Source organism: Oryzias latipes, chromosome 16 (genome assembly GCF_053564925.1).
Source record: "Oryzias latipes strain Hd-rR chromosome 16, Olatipes_Hd-rR_3.1".
In the NCBI taxonomy this organism is placed as follows: domain Eukaryota; kingdom Metazoa; phylum Chordata; class Actinopteri; order Beloniformes; family Adrianichthyidae; genus Oryzias; species Oryzias latipes.
In genome coordinates, this window is record NC_136252.1 from 12,794,939 (window position 1) to 12,815,557 (window position 20,619).

Genomic DNA, 20,619 nt, shown 5'->3' on the forward strand with positions numbered 1-20,619 from the left:
GCAACACAAAAAACCAAACAAACTGCTGACCAACCAGCAGATGAGTGAGTCTCCTTCCCGTCTGAATGAGTCAGCAGTCGCTCTCTCTCATCTTTGCTTCTTCACGTTCAGGACTGCAAGATGGAGCTAAACGACGAAGAGGGTCACCGCTGCTACCCTCTGAATGGCCATCTCCTCTGCCACTCCTGCCACTTGAAGCACATCCAGACAGGCGTCCCCGCTCCTCCTGCTGCTGCTGCTGCCTCCTCCTTCTAGCTGCAGCCGCAGGGAGACGACTGCTGGTCGCAAGGAGGAACTGTCAAACATGGCGCCTGTTCAATTCTTGTTGTAAAGGATTGATTACGGCATCACACCCTTCAGGAATGAACTCTGAAGACCGGCTATGACTCAGATATAAAGTATTGTGATTAACCAAAGTTGAATGCATATGATTATCCTATGAAGTTTTTCTCTTGTGTTTGTAAACGGAGTGCCTTCTCTTTCGTATTTGCACTTCAACAGCGATTCTTCACGTTCAGCTGGAGACACAGTCATCCTCCTTTCCGAGGCGTTAACTCGCACGTTACTGACATGAACCTCTGGAGCCTAACGGTTCAGGCTGAGATCAATCTGCTGGCCGTTGGATCTGAACCGTAAAAAGTACCGGTCACAACACAACAGGTTTTCAGACGGACAGATTGCAGTGCTGAGTGGTGAAAGGATAAACTCACACACGCTGATAAAAGCACTTAGACTGAAGTAATGGACTTTCCTATGCACATATATTCAGGGCCATCTATTAAATAGTTTTAAATATATATATATTTGTGGGTTTGCAGGTAAATATTTTTAAAGTATAGATGCAAGTACAGAGCGGATTTAGGGAACTTTGATCAAATGCTAACCATGGTTGCAGTGTGAGATGTTTTTCCCGCCAAACCTTTAATTACTCGAGTCTTCAGTTCATTATTTAAGCTTCACTCATTTGTGAAGGCCATTTCTCTGTTTATTAGAAAATGTAAAGCTAATGCTGTATTATTATTGCAAAGAAAGTGTTTCAATAAACATCAGCTGCTTTGAATTTATCCATTTTATTTTTATTAAAACTGGGATTTTAATACCAATCTGTAATGATGGAACCTTTACTTCACGTTTGTTCAGGAACTTTTTGTCACCTTTCAAAAAAACAAACAAAATCTAACTAACTTTATTTATTTTTTGATTTTTATTGGTGTTCTTATTTTACACGGTTTACTAATAAGCCTCACATCACTAAAAAACTCAAATGAATTGAAGCCGGGGGGAAAATGAGTCACCTGACTGCTCCATGCAAAATGTGACTTTTGGCGGGGAAGGATCATGGTATGCGGTTCTTCAGTAGAACTTTTGACTATGCAATACATACTTGGTAATGAAGCTCTGTTAAGTACATGCAAAAATTCAAAAATTGATTTTGTGCCAGTAGGAGGAATAAACTGACATACAGTGGGGCAAAAAAGTATTTAGTCAGCCACCATTTGCGCAATTCTCTCACTTGAAAAGATGAGAGAGGCCTGTCATTTTCATCATAGGTAGACCTTAACTATGAGAGACAAAATGAGGAATGTAATCCAGAAAATCACATTGTCTGATTTTATAGAATTTATTTGAAAAATAAGTATTTGATCATCTACAAACAAGCAATATTTCTGGCTCTCACAGACCTGTAACTTCTTCTGTAATATGATCTTCTGTCCTCCACTGGTTACCTGTATTAATGGCACCTGTTTGAACTGGTTATCTACCGTATTTTCCAGACTATAAGTCGCCCTTTTTTTCATAGTTTGGCAAGGGGTGCGACTTATACTCCGCAGCGACTTATATTAGAAATAAATTGAAATAAATACATTGTTAACCCTCCTGTTATGTTCATTTGTGAGGAACAGAGATGATGTTCCTGGGTCAATTTGATGTATGAGGTATGTTAAGTGTTAGGAGTATGTTAAGTGACTCAGAGAATCAGCAAACTTTTTTTTACAGTAAGATCTTGAAGGCTAAAAACATAATATTCTATTTTCCAATGATTTCATAGATTCAGAAATGCAATAAAAACGACAACTGTTTCTACAAATACAGGATGAAAACAGAGTATTAGTTGGCCAATGATGCTTCATGAAAGGAATAAATAAATAAGTTTGAGAAATAATTACTGTGAAATTATGAGATAAACAGTCTGCTATGATTGTGTCATATGAGGTTATGAAAGTTATTAGTTCTTGGTCCCAGATTTTGTCAAATAAATTTCCCGTCAAAATGCGACTTATAGTCCAGTGCGACTTATCTGTGCTTTTTTTCTACTTTATAATGCATTTTGGGCTGGTGCGACTTATACTCCGGAGCGACTTATAGTCCGGAAAATACGGGTATATAAAAGACACCTGTCCACAACCTCAAACAGTCACACTCCAAACTCCACTATGTCCAAGACCAAAGAGCTGTCTAAGGACACCAGAAACACAATTGTTGACCTGCACCAGGCTTTGAAAACAGTATCTGCAATAGGTAAGCAGCTTGCTGTGAAGAAATTAACTGTTGGACCAATGATTAGGAAATGGAAGACAAACAAGACCACTGATAATCTCCCTCCATCTGGGGCTCCCCGCAAGATTTCACCCCGATGGAGTCAAAATAAACAAAAGAACGGTGAGCAAACATCCCAGAACCACATGGGGGATCTAGTGAATGACCTGCAGAGAGCTGGGACCAAAGTAACAAAGGCTACCATCAGTAACAAAGTACATCTTCAGGACCATCTAAAGTTTGCTAGAGAGCATTTGGATGATCCAGAAGAGGATTGGGAGAATGTCCTATGGTCAGATGAAACCAAAATAGAACTTTTTGGTAAGAACTCTCCTCGTGTTTGGAGGAGAAAGAAAGCTGCATTTCATCCAAAGAACACCATGTTCTCTGTAAAGCACGGGGGTGGAAACATCATGGTTTGGGGCTGTTTTTCAGCAAAGGGACCAGAACGACTGATATAAAGTGTAAAGGAAAGAATGAATGGGGCCATGTTTTGTCAGATCTTGAGTGAAAACCGTGGTTTCAGCATGACAACGATCCCAAACTCACTGCCCGGGTAATGAAAGGGTAGTTTCATAAGACGCATTTCAAGGTCCTGGAGTGGACTAGCTAGTCTCCAGATCTCAACTCCATTGAAGATCTTAGGTGGGAGTTACAGTTTTTCTCAGTCGCTTTTGTACAATTCTCAGATCAGAATTGAAGTTTGCAAATACGTGTGTGCATTTCTCAAAACAATTTGTACAAACAGCAAAACACTATGGATTTCTTGCAAAAGCCTGTAACTTGCTCAAAATCTTTAGTTCATCTCTCAAAACTAAGTCTTTATGTCATTGAACATGTCAGTGCCATCAGAATGTCAAGTCCTTGTGTCATTGTCTACGAACAAGACAGTCAAATTACTTAGTCATGTTGTCAATATAACTGTGTACTTTAGAGGGAGGTTCTGATGTAAACTATGGCTAAAGTTTTGTTGACAATTATTGTAAAATGGAAGTTACACCTTTTTTGTTTGATTGCAAGAGACTGGACAAGATTCACATTTACACTTTTATTGTTCATATTGTAATTTGTTGACAGACCATGTCATACCAACATAGAAAAAACCCACTGAGAACAGTAACACAAAGGGGAAAAAAAGATAGGACAATATTCTGTCCAACAGTACAGGCAGTGCAGTAGGAATTGGTGTGGTCTTCCTACACCTCTTCTTGTATGTTAGTCCACAAATTCTCATCCACATCACAGCAAATATCCTCTCTTGCAATGCAGCAAAATATGTTTGTCACATTATGACAACTTGGTCAACCATTTTGCAGTTAATGACTTATACGATGAACTAATGACTAGGTGTTTTGAGGAGTAAGACTATTGCACAGTGAACTATATAATACATTTTGATCAACATGACATAAACAGTTGATAATGTAGCAAAGAGCAGAGAATTCTATATTATCATTTGCATGGATGTACCAAAGCAATTGCAACTTGTTCAAAGAAGTGAGAAACTGCTAATATGATGTGCACAAGTGACATCATGATGTGAAGATTGAACAAATAGTTTTGGGAATTTCATTCTGATCTGAGAATTGTACTAAAGTGACTGAGAAAAACTGTAAAAGTCTCTGTGTTTTAAGTGGGAGAATTTTCACAATTGGTGGCTGACTAAATGCTTTTTTGCCCCTCTGTAATCTCATGAAATGATTTTGACATTTTGTGTTTTAATAAGCAACATTTTAATTTTTGCTATTAGGATTAATGCTGCAATGACTCACCTAAAGCCCAATTAATTTTTTTTTTTTAATTTAGTTATAGTTTCTTGCAGAGGTTTCTTAGATCCACATGCAAAAAAGCAGAAATGAGCATTCTGAATTTTTGTCACATTTTTGCATCCAAGAAATGTTGCTTTTTAAATTTGAGTAATCCTGATGCTACTTGCAGATGTGCAGACCTGATATACTCCTATTGTTTAGTTACAAGTGTATGCAGGCTGAGGTGTCCGTCTTTGTTAAACAGACAGAAACATACCATGGTTTAAAAGGATTAGGATGAAAGCACATTGGAAACAAAAGACACTTGAATTCAGGAAGTTGGAAAAAGGGAACATTTATGTTATTTAATATTTTGGCTTTAAAATATAGTCTAAACATGAAATCAAAAGGCGAGTTAATGATTTCTACAATTTAATATTGGTGGGTGATCTTGTTTCAGATAAAATAGAAACAAAACTAAAAAGTTCAAATAGTGACAAGAGAGAAGAACCCCCAACCTCACATGAAGTTCCTGCATAATTCCTACAGGTTTGTGTGGAGATGATCATGACAGACAGAATCATGGAGCGATCATGAAAGGATCCGTTCATGGTCATATGTTACTAAAGTTCAGTGATCCATGAGTGCCTGTTGTCTGAAAAGCCTTTTTGTTCCAAACAAGCAGATCCTCTACCATAACAAGCTGCTGCAGTTACATGAAAACCAAAAAAAAATGCATTTTCTATTAACAAAAAAAGCATTTTCAGAAATGTCTTCCACCCAGAAAACACATTTTTTATTCAAAAGATTTTGATGAATTCTTTTTTTTTTATTGTTTGTCTCATTGTTTTTAGACTGCATGTTCATTAAGTGTGAAACCAAGTTATTATCAATGAAATGACATGCTTTCCAACATGTTGTGCCAAAAACTCTCAAAATAAATTCATTTTTGTCAAATAAAGCTTAAATTGCTTCTATCATGCAGATAGAATGTCAGACCTCCTTTTTCAATGACAGTAAAGTCTAATTTGTTCTTAAAGTCCTCACGCATTTTAAATGGTCAACATAAAGGAAGCTTGTTCCAAAAAACAAAGAAAAGTGCAAAGGATCTGGTTGCACAAGGTGTCCAGTTGGCTGCTTCTTTGGTCCACTAGGTGTCGCTCTAAACCAGATGCTTGTCTCTTCCAATGGACAATGGATGTGAACTGTTACGAAACCTAGTTTGTCTGAGCTTCCAATGCACTACCATGGCTCAGGATTTTAAGGTGGTGATTTCTTTTTTTTATAGCCAACCTCACATCCTAGAATAGACTGTGAGCTGCTACATTTTCCTTAGGAAAGAGCTGCAGGAAAATAATCCTGCTCTGACTCACCAAACAAGGAGAGGTTTGTTACCAGGGACGTGTTTGCATGTTGCAATGGAGAGGTCTTTCTTCGCTGCATTTTCATTACATTTGTGGAAATGTTGATGCTTTCTGCAAAGAAAAAAAGCGTCAGTAGCTTATGAAACAAATGATTTTTTTCAGCAAACATGAAAAAGATAAAATCCATTCTCTGAAATGTTGCTGTTCCTGACACAGCACAGACTACAGCTTCACACCTTTGACTTCAAATGTTCAGGAAATCCTGTTTGAAGACGAACATTGAAAATAATCAATAAAACTGACTGCAAAAGTGATATTATGAACGTGAAAAAAGGTGAGACAGAAACAAATCTAGATGCAGGCAAACAGGTCTGCACAGTGGTGTTGTGGTAGTGCCTCTTGTCTCACAGTGAGAATGCCATGGTTCGAATCCCAGCAGGATTCTTTCTGTGTGGAGTTTGCATCTTCTCCTTGTGCATGTGTGGGTTTTTCTTCTGGGCACTCTGGTCCAAAAACATGCTTCATAGGTTTGTTGTTGATTGGTAAATTACCCCTAAGTGTGTGACCAAGCTACAGACTGGCAACCTGTAGCTGCCAGTCTGTAGCTGGGTTGACTCCAGCCAGCATCCTCACCACCCCAAAAGGTATTCAGTGTGTTCAGAAAATGGATGGATAAAACACCTTACAAGGTAACTTTTTTTTTATTTTACTTTTTAGATTGAACACAATTTGAGCTAGAATGAAGCATCTCAACATCCTCCATGGAGGATGAAAAAGAGGGAATCTCAATTAAAAAGTAGTTCGAGCCATTTTAGCTCTACACACATTGGCCAACCATTCTCGTGGAACGAGTCTATTGACATTCCGGGTCTGGCTGCTCGGCTTGATCCGGAGGTATCACACGGTGACGTCCTCTGTGATCATGATTGGGTTGGTCTCTGACGTGGACATCGTCCTAAAATATTATTTCCCTTACATCAGCATCAAGCCAGATTTCTATTTCTATTTTGAGTTTTATTCATGTGTCATTTTTGTTGGGTGTGAGGGATCAGGAAATTCTTTTGTGTATTGTATAATTGTATTTTCACTTGTTTTAAACTATTTGTGTTACTGCTGTTTGTAAAGTGCTTTATAAGTACACTTTGAATTGAATTTTCTTGTATTCTCCAGAGGGTCTTTGCGGGCAGGAAGGTTCTGTGCGACATCAGACATAAAAGGCTTCTGGTCCATAAAGCATGCTCTGGGTTTTCAGGAAGAATCCATGTTTGGATTGTGTGAACAGAACCCGGAACAGAACTGTCCTGCTTGATCAATAAGCCTTCAAGCTCTATGTTTTTCTTTAAAACTATCATATTTGAATGTTTGTATTTTTCAGTGAGATTGTTTATTCCGTTCATGCCTGATCACCATTTTTTCTGCTTCCTGATTGGGCAACAGTAAGCATGCAGGATTATTTATAGGTTCTTGTTTGTGTGCTCTCCACAAACACACACAGACACACACACACACCCACCCACACATTATGCGGTGTTTTGTGATATTATTTTTCCACAGACTGACTCGTGCACATTCAATAAGTGGCCTGGAAACAGTCCATCTGCAGTTTTTCCATCTTTTTTAACCTTAACCTCCTCTCCTGTTCTGCACGCAGAGCCATTGTGGCCCCGCCCCGCGTCAACTCCCCCCGTGACGTCATCCGAGGCTGGCTGGCTCGCGCCCCGTCCGTCCGCAGCATGGAGGGGGAAACGTGAGCTCTCAGTGTCGGCTGACTGACTGCGGCGTCAACAAACAAAAGCGGGTCAGCGCCGGTCGTCAGTCACGGGAGCCCGCGGATATGTGCGGGAATGTCACGCATTCCGAAGCTTTTGATGACGGACATCTGCTGATGATGGAGCTCCAGGTCTGACCCACGCGGTCCCCCGATCTAGTTATTATTCCCCAACATCTCTAACGAACGTCTCGATGGTGCTGGAGAGGTGAGTGAAGGTCTGAGCTCATGCCTCATCGCCCTGCAGAGGCGGTCGCCGTCGGTTTTTCTGATGTCTGAGCTGCTGGTGTCTCTGCAGGGACGTGATGGACAGAATCGGGTCCACCATGCAGAAGAAGGCGGCCGAGCTGGAGAGGCTGGCTGAGGTTCTAGTCACCGGAGAACAGCTGAGGTGGGTTCGTCTTGTCCCTCCCTGCAGTGTAGTCCATCCATCTCCATCCAGCCAGAGGTCAAAGAAACGACTGCATGCTGAGTCCTGCATGTCCCTGATCTGTGAATCAGGAAGGTGGTGGAGGACATGACGGGACACGACACTCCACAGCTCCCACACCAGGGCTGAAAACTCACCTTTCCTGATCTGATCAGTCACTTGAACCTCAGCTGCAGTAGGCACAGACTCCTCCCCATCTACATTTTTGTGGTCATTTATCCCCATATTGGTGCGATTGTGTAACTTTTAGAACTAAGCCCAGCATTTGTTGTTGTGTTGATCCTACAGTGTGTGCCCTTTGAGCAGAACAAGATGAACCCACTAACCACTGTGGCTTTGTCACGCCCTGCCCACTCGTACTGTAGTAGGGAACTGTACCAATATCTTTGGCGGAGTTGTTGACACGTTGCACCCTTTGACCTGAGCTAGTGCATCGAAAGAGAAGCTCCAAAACTGTGGGGCTTCCTGACCTCCATGGGGAATAGAGCCTCAGGGAGGAAGCCGAGCTCCACGGCCTGACATTTCAGGAGGAGAAAGCGTGTTTCTCAACGACGTTCTGAGGAAAGTGTGGCTGAGATCATGCTAAGATGATGAAGAACCTGCGTGCAGATGCTGCCCTCGCTGAGATTCAAAGTGCAGCTCTTTGCTAATCATTCTTAGATGTGGGAGTCACAGCCACAGGCATTCTCGCTCCCCAGTCTCCTGTTTAAGGATACAAGTGAGAAGGAACAAAGCTCTGCTCCCTGGAGGTGTTTCTGTACTGTGTTGTATCATCATTCTTGTTGTTGGAGCGAGTGTGAACAAATGCTGACGTTAGCTTTAAAAAAACCCACGGCTCTGCTTCAACACAAGCTCGCATAGTTTGGCTGTTGTCCTAGTTTTGTTACAGAGCACACAGCAGGACAAGTGCAGAGCCGAGGACGTGAAATTAAATGAAAAAATATCATAAACTCTCACCTCAAATTAATCATTTGTGGCCACAAAGGTCTATTTTGTGCACACAAAGTTTTGACTGGTCACAAATTAGTATTTGAGGGCAAAAGTTTGCATTTTGTTGACACAAACTGGCATTTTGCTGACGGAGTTTAGCATTTTGTAGGCGCAATTTAGTATTTTGTTAACACAATTTAGCATTTTGTTGACAAAATTGACCATTTTGTAGGCACAAGAAAGTATTTTGTTGGCACAAATTGGCATTTTGTTGACGTAGTTTAGCTTTTTGTAGGCACAATTTAGTATTTTGTGGGCACAATTTAGTATTTTGTGGGCACAATTTAGCATTTTGTTGACAAAATTGACCATTTTGTAGGCTCAAATAAGTATTTTGTTGGCACAAATTGGCATTTTGTTGTCGTAGTTTAGCTTTTTGTAGGCGCAATTTAGTATTTTGTTAACACAATTTAGCATTTCGTTGACAAAATTGACCATTTTGTAGGCACAAAAAAGTGTTTTGTTGGCAAAAATTGGCATTTTGTTGACGTAGTTTAGCTTTTTGTAGGCACAATTTAGTATTTTGTTAACACAATTTAGCATTTTGTTAACAAAATTGACCATTTTGTAGGCACAAATAAGTATTTTGTTGACACAAACTGGCATTTTGTTGACGGAGTTTAGCTTTTGGTAGGCGCAATTTAGTATTTTGTTACCACAATTTAGCATTTTGTTGACAAAATTGACCGTTTAGTAGGCACAAAAAAGTATTTTGTTGGCACAAATTGGCATTTTGTTGACGGAGTTTAGCTTTTTGTAGGCACAATTTAGTATTTTGTGGGCACAATTGAGTATTTTGTGGGCACAATTGAGTATTTTGTGGGCACAATTTAGCATTTTGTTGACAAAATTGACCATTTTGTAGGCTCAAATAAGTATTTTGTTGGCACAAATTGGCATTTTGTTGACGTAGTTTAGCTTTTTGTAGGCGCAATTTAGTATTTTGTTAACACAATTTAGCATTTCGTTGACAAAATTGACCATTTTGTAGGCACAAAAAAGTATTTTGTTGGCACAAATCGGCATTTTGTTGACGTAGTTTAGCTTTTTGTAGGCACAATTTAGTATTTTGTTAACACAATTTAGCATTTTGTTGACAAAATTGACCATTTTGTAGGCACAAATAAGTATTTTGTTGACACAAACTGGCATTTTGTTGACGTAGTTTAGCTTTTGGTAGGCGCAATTTAGTATTTTGTTAACATAATTTAGCATTTTGTTGACAAAAATTGACCATTTTGTAGGCACAAACAAGCATTTCATAGGCACAATTTAATATTTTGTTGGCACAAATTGGCATTTTGTTGGCACAAACTGGCATTTTGTTGACAAATTTAACATTTTATAGTCAGAATTCAGCATTTTGTAGGCGGAAATAAGTATTTTGTGAGCACAAATGAGTGTTTTCAGGACACGAATCACCATTTTTTAGGTACAAATTAGAATTTTGTTAGCAGACATGAGCTTTTTATTACTTCCTACCACTAATCTGTGTGCAGGGTTCTGTAGGTTTGATAGCTAAACTATTTTAAAACGGAAGACAAAACTATCAAGTGTTTACACTTGGTACATGTTGCTACACCCTTGTTTGCTCATTTTATCAGGTGCTGTGAGCTCCTGACTGACAGCGGCACGCCTGGCTGTGCTGGAGCGGCTGAGTGTCATGGTGCTGGCTACTCCTATCCCTCTCAGAGAAAGGGCTGAGCGGACAGCTAACCGTCACGGCACACAGACACACACAGCTGTTGTTGTGGGTCTTGTGACCATTGTAGTTGTGAATGGACAGTTTGTTGTGTCAGACCAAAATGTGATGGGGGAAAAAACTGCGAGAAGCCTCAAGGATTTTTGTTTGATCTTGGTTCCTGCTTCTGTGCAGATGACGGATCAAGGAAAACAATCTTGGTTTAGTCTCAGGTTTGTTTGTCCGTTGAGAGAAGGCGACAGCAGAGCGAGGCTGTCTTGCCTAATAGGAATGAGGCCTGCCAGCTGCACAGATTGCACAGAGGGGAACTGGCTTTCTGCAGGGAGCCTGGCTGAAGCTGTTTCACAACACTTAGGTTCAGGTACAGGACACAGTGGGAGAATCAAAACAGCATCTTGTTCAAGTATGACACATTATTTCCCATATTGTACACCATATAAAGCACAGTGAAGGTCAGAAATAGTTTCCTAGTTCATCCAATTGTTTTTTTTTTGCCAGAATTATTCAAAATTGTCTATTAATCAGATGTTCTTTGACACTGCCTTGTTTACAGGCTGCGTCTGCATGAAGCAAAGGTGATCAAAGATCGAAGGCACCACCTCCGCACTTACCCAAACTGCTTTGTGGCCAAGGAGCTCATTGATTGGCTGCTTGAACATAAGGAGGCCTCTGACCGGGCCACTGCCATCAAGATCGTGCAGAAGCTTATGGACCAGAGCATCATTCACCACGGTAAGGCAGACCTGAATGCGTCTGTTTTGTGAGTGCGAGGGTTTCGTCTGACATCTTCTGGGATTAATGGATGATCCTCCGTAAATTGTTGCCAGTACGGCTCCAGCTCAGGATCTGACTATAATCTGCCTCACATGAGATCAGAGGAAGACTGAGGAAAGCTTCAGTGTTTGTCTGACACTGTATATGAGAACTGGACCAAGTGAGTGTGACATCACCCGTAGGAAATGACTTACTTCTGGTTCCAGCATAATTAAGTCAATTCAGTCGCCAAGTTTCCACGATATGGACGTCGCCATGTTGGAGCCGGACGTCAGTAAGCAGTGATTGGTCTGTGTCAACGTTTCTATAGCAACATCTCTCGCCAAACAGGAGAACCAACTTGATAGCAGGCTTGGGAGAATCTGTCAAACGTTTAACGTAGTTTTATTTAGCCAGTTTATAACTTGAATAACTTTCACTACTGAAAACATTTAGGATTAATAAGAACGTGTTAAAAAGGTAACAGAGCAAGAATGGTTATTCTGACAAATAGAACGACTAAGTAATATCTGTTTATTTCTCAATAAGTCTATAGGATTTTGGCTTTTTGGGACCAGCGGGTACTTCCTGTATAGAATGCAAGGGGGGGGGGGGGGGGGTTACTCAGTCCAGTTCTAATATACGGTCAATGGTTTAAATAGATTGCTTAACAAAAAAAAAACTGATTTCTGCCAAATTGAGAAGGTTTCGTAGTTTTATTTAGTTTTGCAAATTTCATACAACATGAACTGCGAGAGTCTACTTTCTGGAAACGCAGCGTCCCAGAGTTTTTTCTAAACGTTGTACTTTGTTTTTGTTCTGCATCGTTAAATGTTTTAACACTTGTGGATTTTTGTGCGAGCCATCTTAAGGAAATGTGTCAAGCTTCTAGTTCTGCATTTCTGGAACTGGTGTGCACCTCTTTCCACGCCATTTTTTGTATTTGCAGTGTGTGATGAGCACCGGGAGTTCAAAGACTTGAAGCTGTTTTACCGCTTCAGAAAGGATGATGGCACCTTCCCGCTGGACTGCGAGTCTAAGGTCTTCATGAGGGGTCAGCGGCTCTATGAAAAGTAGGAATGCTCAAACGCAAGTTGTTTTGTATCTAAACATGTAGATGAGATTCTTTTAGTGGATGCTATTCCATCATGTGCTGCTTTGCTTGAAAAAAGAAAAATCAAGTCAAAATAATTCAGCATCCGTTCTCCAGCTTTTTATATTTTTTTTAGAGTTTTGGCAAACCTTCCTGCTTCACCCAGCAACTCACTCCGACAATCACAAACCTGTTTTATTCTATGCTCCCTCCTCCACCATGCACACAGACACACTCGGAGCATTGTTGCATAATAGAAAGAAATGGTGCAGGAGATGTCCGTCATGTCAACGCTCAGACCTCTGATTATGTAATCACTATGGAGCAGCTGAGCGCTTGGTAACCACTCAGACACCCTAAGTATGTGTTTGCCAGCTTGTAAAGTAATTTTATTAACAGCTATATTTAGTGATGTGACACAAATATCCTGCACGTGGAACCCTCTCTTAGTGTCTTGTGTCCAGCTGTAAGTACTAAACTTTCCCACTCATGGAAAAGTTTTTTTCTTTCTTTCGTTTGTTTTTATGAAGTTAACAAAAAATGATTTATTTTTGGAGAAAGCAATTTGTGTGAAAGGGAAGCTAGTTATACCAGTTACAACTTTTATTTTGAATAAAAAATTTAAATTTCTGAAGCAGACAAATAAAATGCAAGAGATCACACCGTGCATTCCTTTGCCTAAATCTGTCTGTGACTCTGCTTAGTTACCATTTTGTGTTAAACTTCATATTTGTATAATTTGATTGTCACGGTAATAAAGAAAAGAGTCTAAGTCTAATAAAGAGTCTAATAATTATAAGTCTAAGCGACCTGCGGCCCGGACTGTTGCGGAGGCAAAAACTCGGTCTTGGAAGGAGTTTGGTGAGGCCAAAGGACTATTGGTTGGCCTACAAGAGATTCTGGCAAACCATCCAGCGCCTCAGAGGGGAAAGCAGTTCTCTACATGCACCGTTTTCAGTGCAGGTGTAGGGCTGTTGACTTTGACTGTGGACATTGTCGGGCGGTGGAAGGAACACTTCGAGGATCTCCTCAATCCCACTGACATGCCTCCTTTTGAAGAAGCAGAGAATGAGGACTTTGGGGTGAGGCTGTCTATCACCCAAGCTGAAGTGAGGTATTCAATGAGCTCCTCAAGGGCAAGTCTGCCCTGAGTACCTCAAGTCTCTGGATGCTGTGGGAGTGTCTTGGATAACACGTCTCTGCAGCATCGTGTGGCAGTCGGGAACTGTACCACTGGACTGGCAGACAGGGGTGGTGGTTCCCCTCTTTAAGAACGGGGACCGGAGTGTGTGTTTCAACTAGCGGGGAATCACACTCCTCAGCCTCCCTGGGAAAGTCTATGCCAGGTTACTGGAGAGGAGAGTCCATCTGACAGTCGAACCTCGGATCCAGGAACAACAGTGCGGTTTCCTCCCTAGTCATGAAACAGCGGACCAGCTCTACAGCCTCTTCAGGGTGCTGGAGGGTTCGTGGGAGTTCGCTCATCCAGTCCACGTGTGTTTCCTGGATTTGGAGAAGGCGTTTGATCGCGTTCCCATGGTATCTTACGGAGGGTGCTCTGGGAGTATGGTGTCCGTGGAGCTCTACAGACGACTGTCTGGAGCAAGAGCTTGGTTGGCATATCCAGCAGTAAGTCAGACCTGTTCCCGGTGCATGTTGGACTTCAGCAGGGCTGCCCTTTATCACTGGTTCTGTTCATAGTTTTTATGGACAGAATTTATATGCGCAGCCAGGGACCGGAGGGGGTCTGGTTTGGGGACCACAGGATTTCCTCTCAGCTCTTTGCGGATGATGTTGGCTTCATTGAGCCAGGAACTCGTGAATTGGGGTGGTTTGCGGCTGACTTGGAAGCAGCTGGGATGAGGGTCAGCACCGCTAAATCTGAGGCCATGGTTTTGACCGGAAAAAGGTGGTTTGCCATCTCTCGGTGGGTGGAATGTCCCTGCCCCAGGTGGAGGAGTTTAAATATCTTAGTACAGTAATAGCTGCAAAAAGTGGACCGACACCCTATTGAACTGTGAGGGTTTGAGTGAATCAGACGTAGCACTACTGAATGCCCAAGTGTGTAACGCACGGTCCGCCACCGGCATATGGATTGGTATGAGAACCATACAGACAAACGTCCAGAGCACGTCAAGAAATCAGCCACCCAGACGTATGTGTAGTGTGCGCTGTAGAATGTGTCCGTTTTGATAAATGGTATGCTGCTTGTATAGTAGAGGATTTTGCTTAGCTTCGGGAGTTGGTGCTGCTGGAGGACTTTAAATCTATCCTTCCCGAATAAATTGTTGTTTCTTTGAATGAGGAGAAAGTCGCATCTTTAACCAGTGTTACTGTACTTGCAGATGAGTTTGTGCTGACTCATCGCTGTGTGTTTTCCCCAACACATGCCGACAGTTCTCCAGCTGGACTTAAAAAAACAAAATCCTTCCCCAAAGGTATGCCACACACTGGAGCTGTGCTTCCTGACAGTCAGGAGTGTTTTTCTTGTCATGGAAAAGGACGTATTGTCTCTACCTGTCCCATACTTGCCAGGAAGGAACATAATAAAAGCCTAAAGACGCCAAAAAGCGTTGTGTTCAAGTTTTGTCCAGACCGATCCTGTGCTCTCATCAAACTTAACTGATCCCAAAGAAAAGACAGATTGGGGTTTGCAAGTTTTTATATTCTAAGGTACAGATTCCCTCACTGAATCAGAAAAGGATGTGGTTCCACTCACAATTTTGCGTGACACTAGAGCCAATCAGATGTTTCTACTTAGCAGTCTCGTTCTGTTTTCTACTGATTTTCTTGTGATTTTGACTCTTCGAGCACCTATGCACACAGCTTTTTTACGTCCTCCGCTGGTGTCGGGGCTAGCCAAGGTTGTGGTCTGTGACCGTTTCAATTGCAATTACATTTTGCTGATATGATTCTTGGGAAGGATTTGGCTTGTAAAAAAAGTTTTTCCTACTCTAGAAGTTTTTGATTCACTCATGATTTGTGCTCTTGATCCCACTCTTGTTACTGTCAGTAAGCCCTCTGTGTTTTTTAGCATGTGCTGTCATACGCGCACAGAAGCAAAAAATGAGCGATGTCATTAGCTCCTGTTACATGGACAAAAGTAATCAGAAAAGACACCTGATCAGAATAAAAAAACAAAATCCCTTCCAATTGAGATAGGTGGGTTATGCCGATTGTTCATGCATCTAAACAATTTATTCCGATTGTGGGTCATTACTGCTCTGGCTTTTACGTCATGTGTAGACGGTGTGGCGCTCCAGAAATGGCTTTGGAACGCAACAGGACCGGCTGCTCCGCACGAGCGAACCATGTCTCTGAGCAGAGCAGCTGGACTTGTAGCTTCGTGTTTGAGGGCGTAGGAGGGGGCTTTGTTACGCAGTTCGTCCGGCTGCTCTGCAGGAGTGAGCTGCTGGACTCAGGAGAGTCGTGTCTCCTGGTAGAACCCTGTCTCCCGGGAGAACCGTGTCTCCTAGCAGAGGACTGGCTTTGGGATGGTGTGTGAGCTGGCAGAGGCGCCATTTGAATGCAGAAATGCTGCTCCGCACAGTCCTGAGAAACCGTGTAAACAATCATGTGAATTTGTGTTACCAATCGTGTCCAGACAAAATGAAGGCTGACGTTATTGCAGCATATTTACGGTCAGCACTTTCAGACAAGACACACATTGCGGCATTGCCCGCACGGATTTTGAGTACATCCAAAGGTAAATGTTGTTAGCACGTATTAGCCTAATCCTAACCCTTCTTTCCAGTCCGTTCGGCCAAGAATAAAGCACTGGCCGCACAGATTAAAAACATTACGGGCGAACAGGCACTTAATAAAAATCCTACCAATAATAAACTCACGTTTAGAAGATCATCTCGCTCTATTCCGCAGCTTTGGTTGTTTACAACGGAACTCGTTTTTCGTCTTCTACGGCCGTTTCGGTATTTTAGATAGTTCTGCGCTTGTCAAAATGATATATTCCAATCGAAAGTGTAAACGTTTCTTATAATTGGATGAAGTTTTTCTGGGCCAATGTACACTGTTTAATTCTAATGCGTTCTTTGATCTGATCGAAGACGCTTTGCTCATGTAACCGCAGTTATTGATTTGTCTGAAACATTTCTGCGCAATGGTACTCCTTTTGACACTAGTAAAGCTGTAAAAATCCACCTAAGGAAAATGTTCTAGCATGTCTTTTTCTGGTGCTCTGCTCCACTTCGCTGTAGACATCTTAGCTCCCATTTTTCTCAGAATGACAATAGAAATTAAGGACAACAATTATCTACCTCCAAATATGAATTCTGCTAATATAATCTTACTTCTGAAACCTGGGAAAGATCCCACATCACCATCCAGCTATCGACCCATATCGCTGATTAATGCAGATCTTAAAATAATATGCAAAGCTTTGCTGGGAAGGCTGGAGAAGGTAGTTCCCTCTCTAATACATCCTGACCAAACTGGTTTTATAAAGGGTAGACATTCATCTACCAACATGCGCAGATTAATCAACCTCATAGATTATACAACCATCAACAACCGAGAAGCAACCATTTTGTCACTGGACGCAGAAAAGGCATTTGATCGGGTCAACTGGAAATTTTTAATAGCCACCCTGAACATATTTGGCTTTGGAAAATCATTTATTAACTGGATTAAAATATTATATGCCTCTCCTAATGCTCGTATCAGAACAAATGATCAAACATCTCCAAGCTTTAATTTACAAAGAGGAACCAGACAAGGCTGTCCACTATCTCTGTCTTTATTTGCACTACTTATTGAACCTCTAGCTGCTGCTATTAGGCAAAGTCGAGACATTGAAGGCATTCAAACCAAAAATTTAGAACACAAAATAAGTCTTTATGCAGATGATGTTTTACTATTTACTCCAAATTCACAATCTTCCATCTGCCAAATCATCTCCCTAATTAATAGATTTTCCTCAGTTTCAGAATACTCCATAAACTGGTCTAAAAGCACAATTCTACCAATTAATTGCAATTATCTAAATCCGTCATTTATTAAAATACAAACAGGCAACATAAAGTACTTAGGTATAAATATCTCCTCTAGGCTTTCTGATCTACTCAAGCTAAACCACACCCAACTACTTAAAACAACCGAGGCTGATCTCACTAGATGGAAAACTCTACCCATTTCTCTAATCGGGAGAGTTGCAGCCATAAAAATGATGATTCTCCCAAAAATTAACTACCTATTTTCAATGATTCCTTCCAAACCTCCAACTACTTGGTTCAAATCATTAGACTCATTCATTTCCCAATACCTCTGGGAAGGTAAACCCCCACGGATCACTTTAAAAACTATTAAAAAACCTAAAGATAGAGGAGGACTAGGCCTTCCAGACTTCCAGGACTACTACTCCGCGAACAGATTGTGTTATTTACAAAAATGGCTGAATCCTGGTGTGCTAGATGAATCCTGGCTAGACATTGAACAAAATCTCTGTGATAACCTAGATATTTCTAATTTACCTTTCTTCAGTTCTAAAATTAAACAACACAAATGCTTCAGAAGTTTAAACATCAGCTCATCCTTAACAGCCTGGTGGGATTTTCTTAAAAAAAACAACCTCACATTATTTCCATGTAAACTTACCCCCATTTGGAATAACCCTGACATTTTGATTAACAAAAACATGATTCATTTTGCTTCATGGAAGAACAAAGGAATCCAGCAGTTCAGGCATATAATTCAGAATAGAAAATTTATGTCCCTCTCAACGTTATCCTCAACCTATGGAATTAATATAAACAAATCTCTAGAATATCAGCAGCTTAAATCAGCTATAAGCACTAAATACTGCCTGACCCAAATAGACCTAGACCCTCCCCTTACAGTAACACATTTCATGGACCTTAAAAATCCCAAACTCACCTCCAAAATTTATAAGATGTTATCAGACATAGATGAAACCATTTACTTACCCATGACAAAATGGGAATCTGAGCTATCATTGAATTTTAGTGATCAATTTTGGCTACAGATCTGTTTGAATGCCTTTAATATGACCAAAAGCCCTAATCTGCAACTTATTCAATACAAGATTCTCCACAGAACTCACTTCACCGGACAGAGGTTATTTAAAATGGGTCTCAATCAGTCTGCTATATGCACACAGTGCATAGGTAACAACATAGACGACTATTTGCATGCCCTGTGGGTCTGTCCACCTGTCCAATCATTTTGGCGTAAGGTTTGTGAGGATTTATCAATCTGGTTTAATCACAAGATTCCTGCTTGCCCCAAATTCTGCTTATTAGGTGACCTGAATAACATCAACATGGAATCTAACAAGGCTTATATGGTTCTCACCGCTGTATGTATCGCAAAGAAAACTATCCTCCTAAAGTGGAAATCTAAAAATAATCTTAGCATCAACCACTACAGAAACCTCATGTCAGAGCATATTAGTTTAGAGATAATGTCCTCCACAAAAAACCTGTCGGCTTCAGACTCTCCCTGGCTCCAGCTGGTTAGTCACATCACCTAGTAGGGGTGGGATGGTGATAGGTTGAGCCGGGTCCTGGCTGGTTGGGTGGGCCGGGGTGGGTTTGGGGGGATGGGCTCTGCCGGGCCTGTCGTTCTCCCGGCTCGGGGCTCTGGTTGCCTGGGTGGGGTGGTGGTGGGGGCGCACACTCTGCCGGCAACTTGGCAGGGGTTCCTGGGCGGGTGCCTTCTGGGCGCAGGGTAGGCAGTGCGGCTGACCGGGAACGGCGGCCGGGTGCCGTGCTGGGTGGCTGGTCGCCGTGGCGGGGGCTGGGTGGGGGGCTTGGGGCTCTGGGGCCTGGGGTCGTCTGCCCATGGCCGGTGTTTCGCCCGTGGCCGGTAGTTGGCGCGTGGCCTGGCCCCCCGGGGGTCGACGCCGCAGTCACAGCAGGGGTTAATGGGTTCACTTGGGTGGGTTTATTTCATTATTATTATTATTATTATTATTATTATTATTGTTATTGTTATTGTTATTGTTATCGTTATTATTATTTTATTAATTATTATTATTTTATAAATTATTTTATTATTATTATTATTATTATTATTTTATTATTTATTTATTTCTTTGGGGGGGGGGCCTGGGGGGGCGGTGTGCTAGTCCTTAGGGAGGCCAGGGTATGAATGGTGGGGCTGGACCCCCTGCCCCTCCGTTCTGGCACCGGGACCCTTCCTTGCTGGCTGTTTCTCGGCGCCACGAGGCTCTGGCCTCCAACTGCGGCTGGCTTGCCGTTTCTGGCTGCCCGGCCGCTCTGGGAGGGGGGGCGTCTACCGCGGCCGGCTGGGGGGCCGGTCGCTCGGGGGAGCCTTCTCCCCCGGTTGTGCCCATCCGCCCGCTTCTCCCCGCTCTCACCCAAACAAATATTGCACACAGGCACATAGGGCCCCGGGATCTGGATGGGAGGGGTATGCTGGCGGGGCTCACTGGGGATGCCCCTCTCTGGGTTCTCGTTGGCACCCGCCCTCCTCCCCACTTTTTACTTGCATATTAGACACTCTGATTCATCTGGGGCCTTGTGGAGAGGGTCTGGTGGAGGGGGGCACGGTGAAACATCCGTGCTCACCTTTCGCTGGCCCCCCCCACAATTTTAACTTCCTCTGTAGACACACACACTGCATGCTAGCAGCACACACACAGCAAATACACACCACTCACAGAGGGACTCCGGAGTGGGGGGCTTTGCGGCTTGGCAGCGGTGGAGCCCCCCACACTGGTGACCTCCTATTTTACCTGCAGCACACACACAGCACTCCCACACCTCCATACATGGGTGGGGTCGGGGGGGGGCGGCCGGTCTTCACCCGCCTGGTCCTCTCAGGGCGGCCGGGCTTATGGGTATCCTGGCGGCTGCGGGAAGGGTCGGGCATACGGCGCTGGGGGTCGGCCGGCTGGGGGGGGGGTTACTGCGTGGCGGCGGGGGTAGGGAGGGTAACCAGATGATTGTGAGTATGTGTGTGTGAGTGCATGGGTAGGACGGACCTGGGGGCTGGCTCGCTGGGACCCTCTGGGGCTTTCCCTCCCCATCACAGAGAGGGGAGGGCACTGAGAGGGTTTGGGAGGGGGCTCAGATATTATGGCGGGGGGGGGGGGGGGGCGTTGTAGTGCGTAGGGTTTTAGGGTTATGGGGGGTGGGTGTGGGTGCGTGGCGATCCCTGGGTTGCTAAGGTCGCGTGCCTGGGCTGGCTTGCGGAGACGGGGCGCCGGTCGGGTGGTGGCCGGCTCATGGGTTCC

At 42.8% G+C, this 20,619-nt stretch overlaps 2 protein-coding genes and 1 long non-coding RNA gene across 4 annotated transcripts in view; all 3 read left to right on the forward strand.

Annotated features, from left to right (window-relative positions):
* limd1a (LIM domains containing 1a) overlaps window positions 1–20,619 on the forward strand; it is an 83,726-nt gene that overhangs the window by 19,252 nt on the left and 43,855 nt on the right. Inside the window, exon 8 of one of the 2 annotated variants that reach the window (XM_004077742.5) lies at window positions 112–1,064. The exons of the other annotated variant lie outside the window; for it this stretch is intronic. Within the exon in view, the coding sequence (XP_004077790.1) occupies window positions 112–255 (144 nt within the window). The 3' untranslated portion in view covers window positions 256–1,064. Of the gene's footprint in view, window positions 1–111; window positions 1,065–20,619 lie in introns of those variants that run through there. 2 annotated transcript variants of the gene reach the window in all.
* LOC144984568 (uncharacterized) lies at window positions 260–1,064 on the forward strand. Its single transcript, XR_013648363.1, has 2 exons — window positions 260–398; window positions 502–1,064. It is a non-coding gene; the product is annotated as an uncharacterized LOC144984568 (long non-coding RNA).
* deptor (DEP domain containing MTOR-interacting protein) overlaps window positions 7,296–20,619 on the forward strand; it is a 31,178-nt gene continuing 17,854 nt past the window's right edge. Inside the window, exons 1-4 of the mRNA XM_004077743.5 lie at window positions 7,296–7,626; window positions 7,717–7,809; window positions 11,094–11,272; window positions 12,243–12,366. Of these exons, the coding sequence (XP_004077791.1) occupies window positions 7,613–7,626; window positions 7,717–7,809; window positions 11,094–11,272; window positions 12,243–12,366 (410 nt within the window). The 5' untranslated portion in view covers window positions 7,296–7,612. The remainder of the gene's footprint in view (window positions 7,627–7,716; window positions 7,810–11,093; window positions 11,273–12,242; window positions 12,367–20,619) is intronic.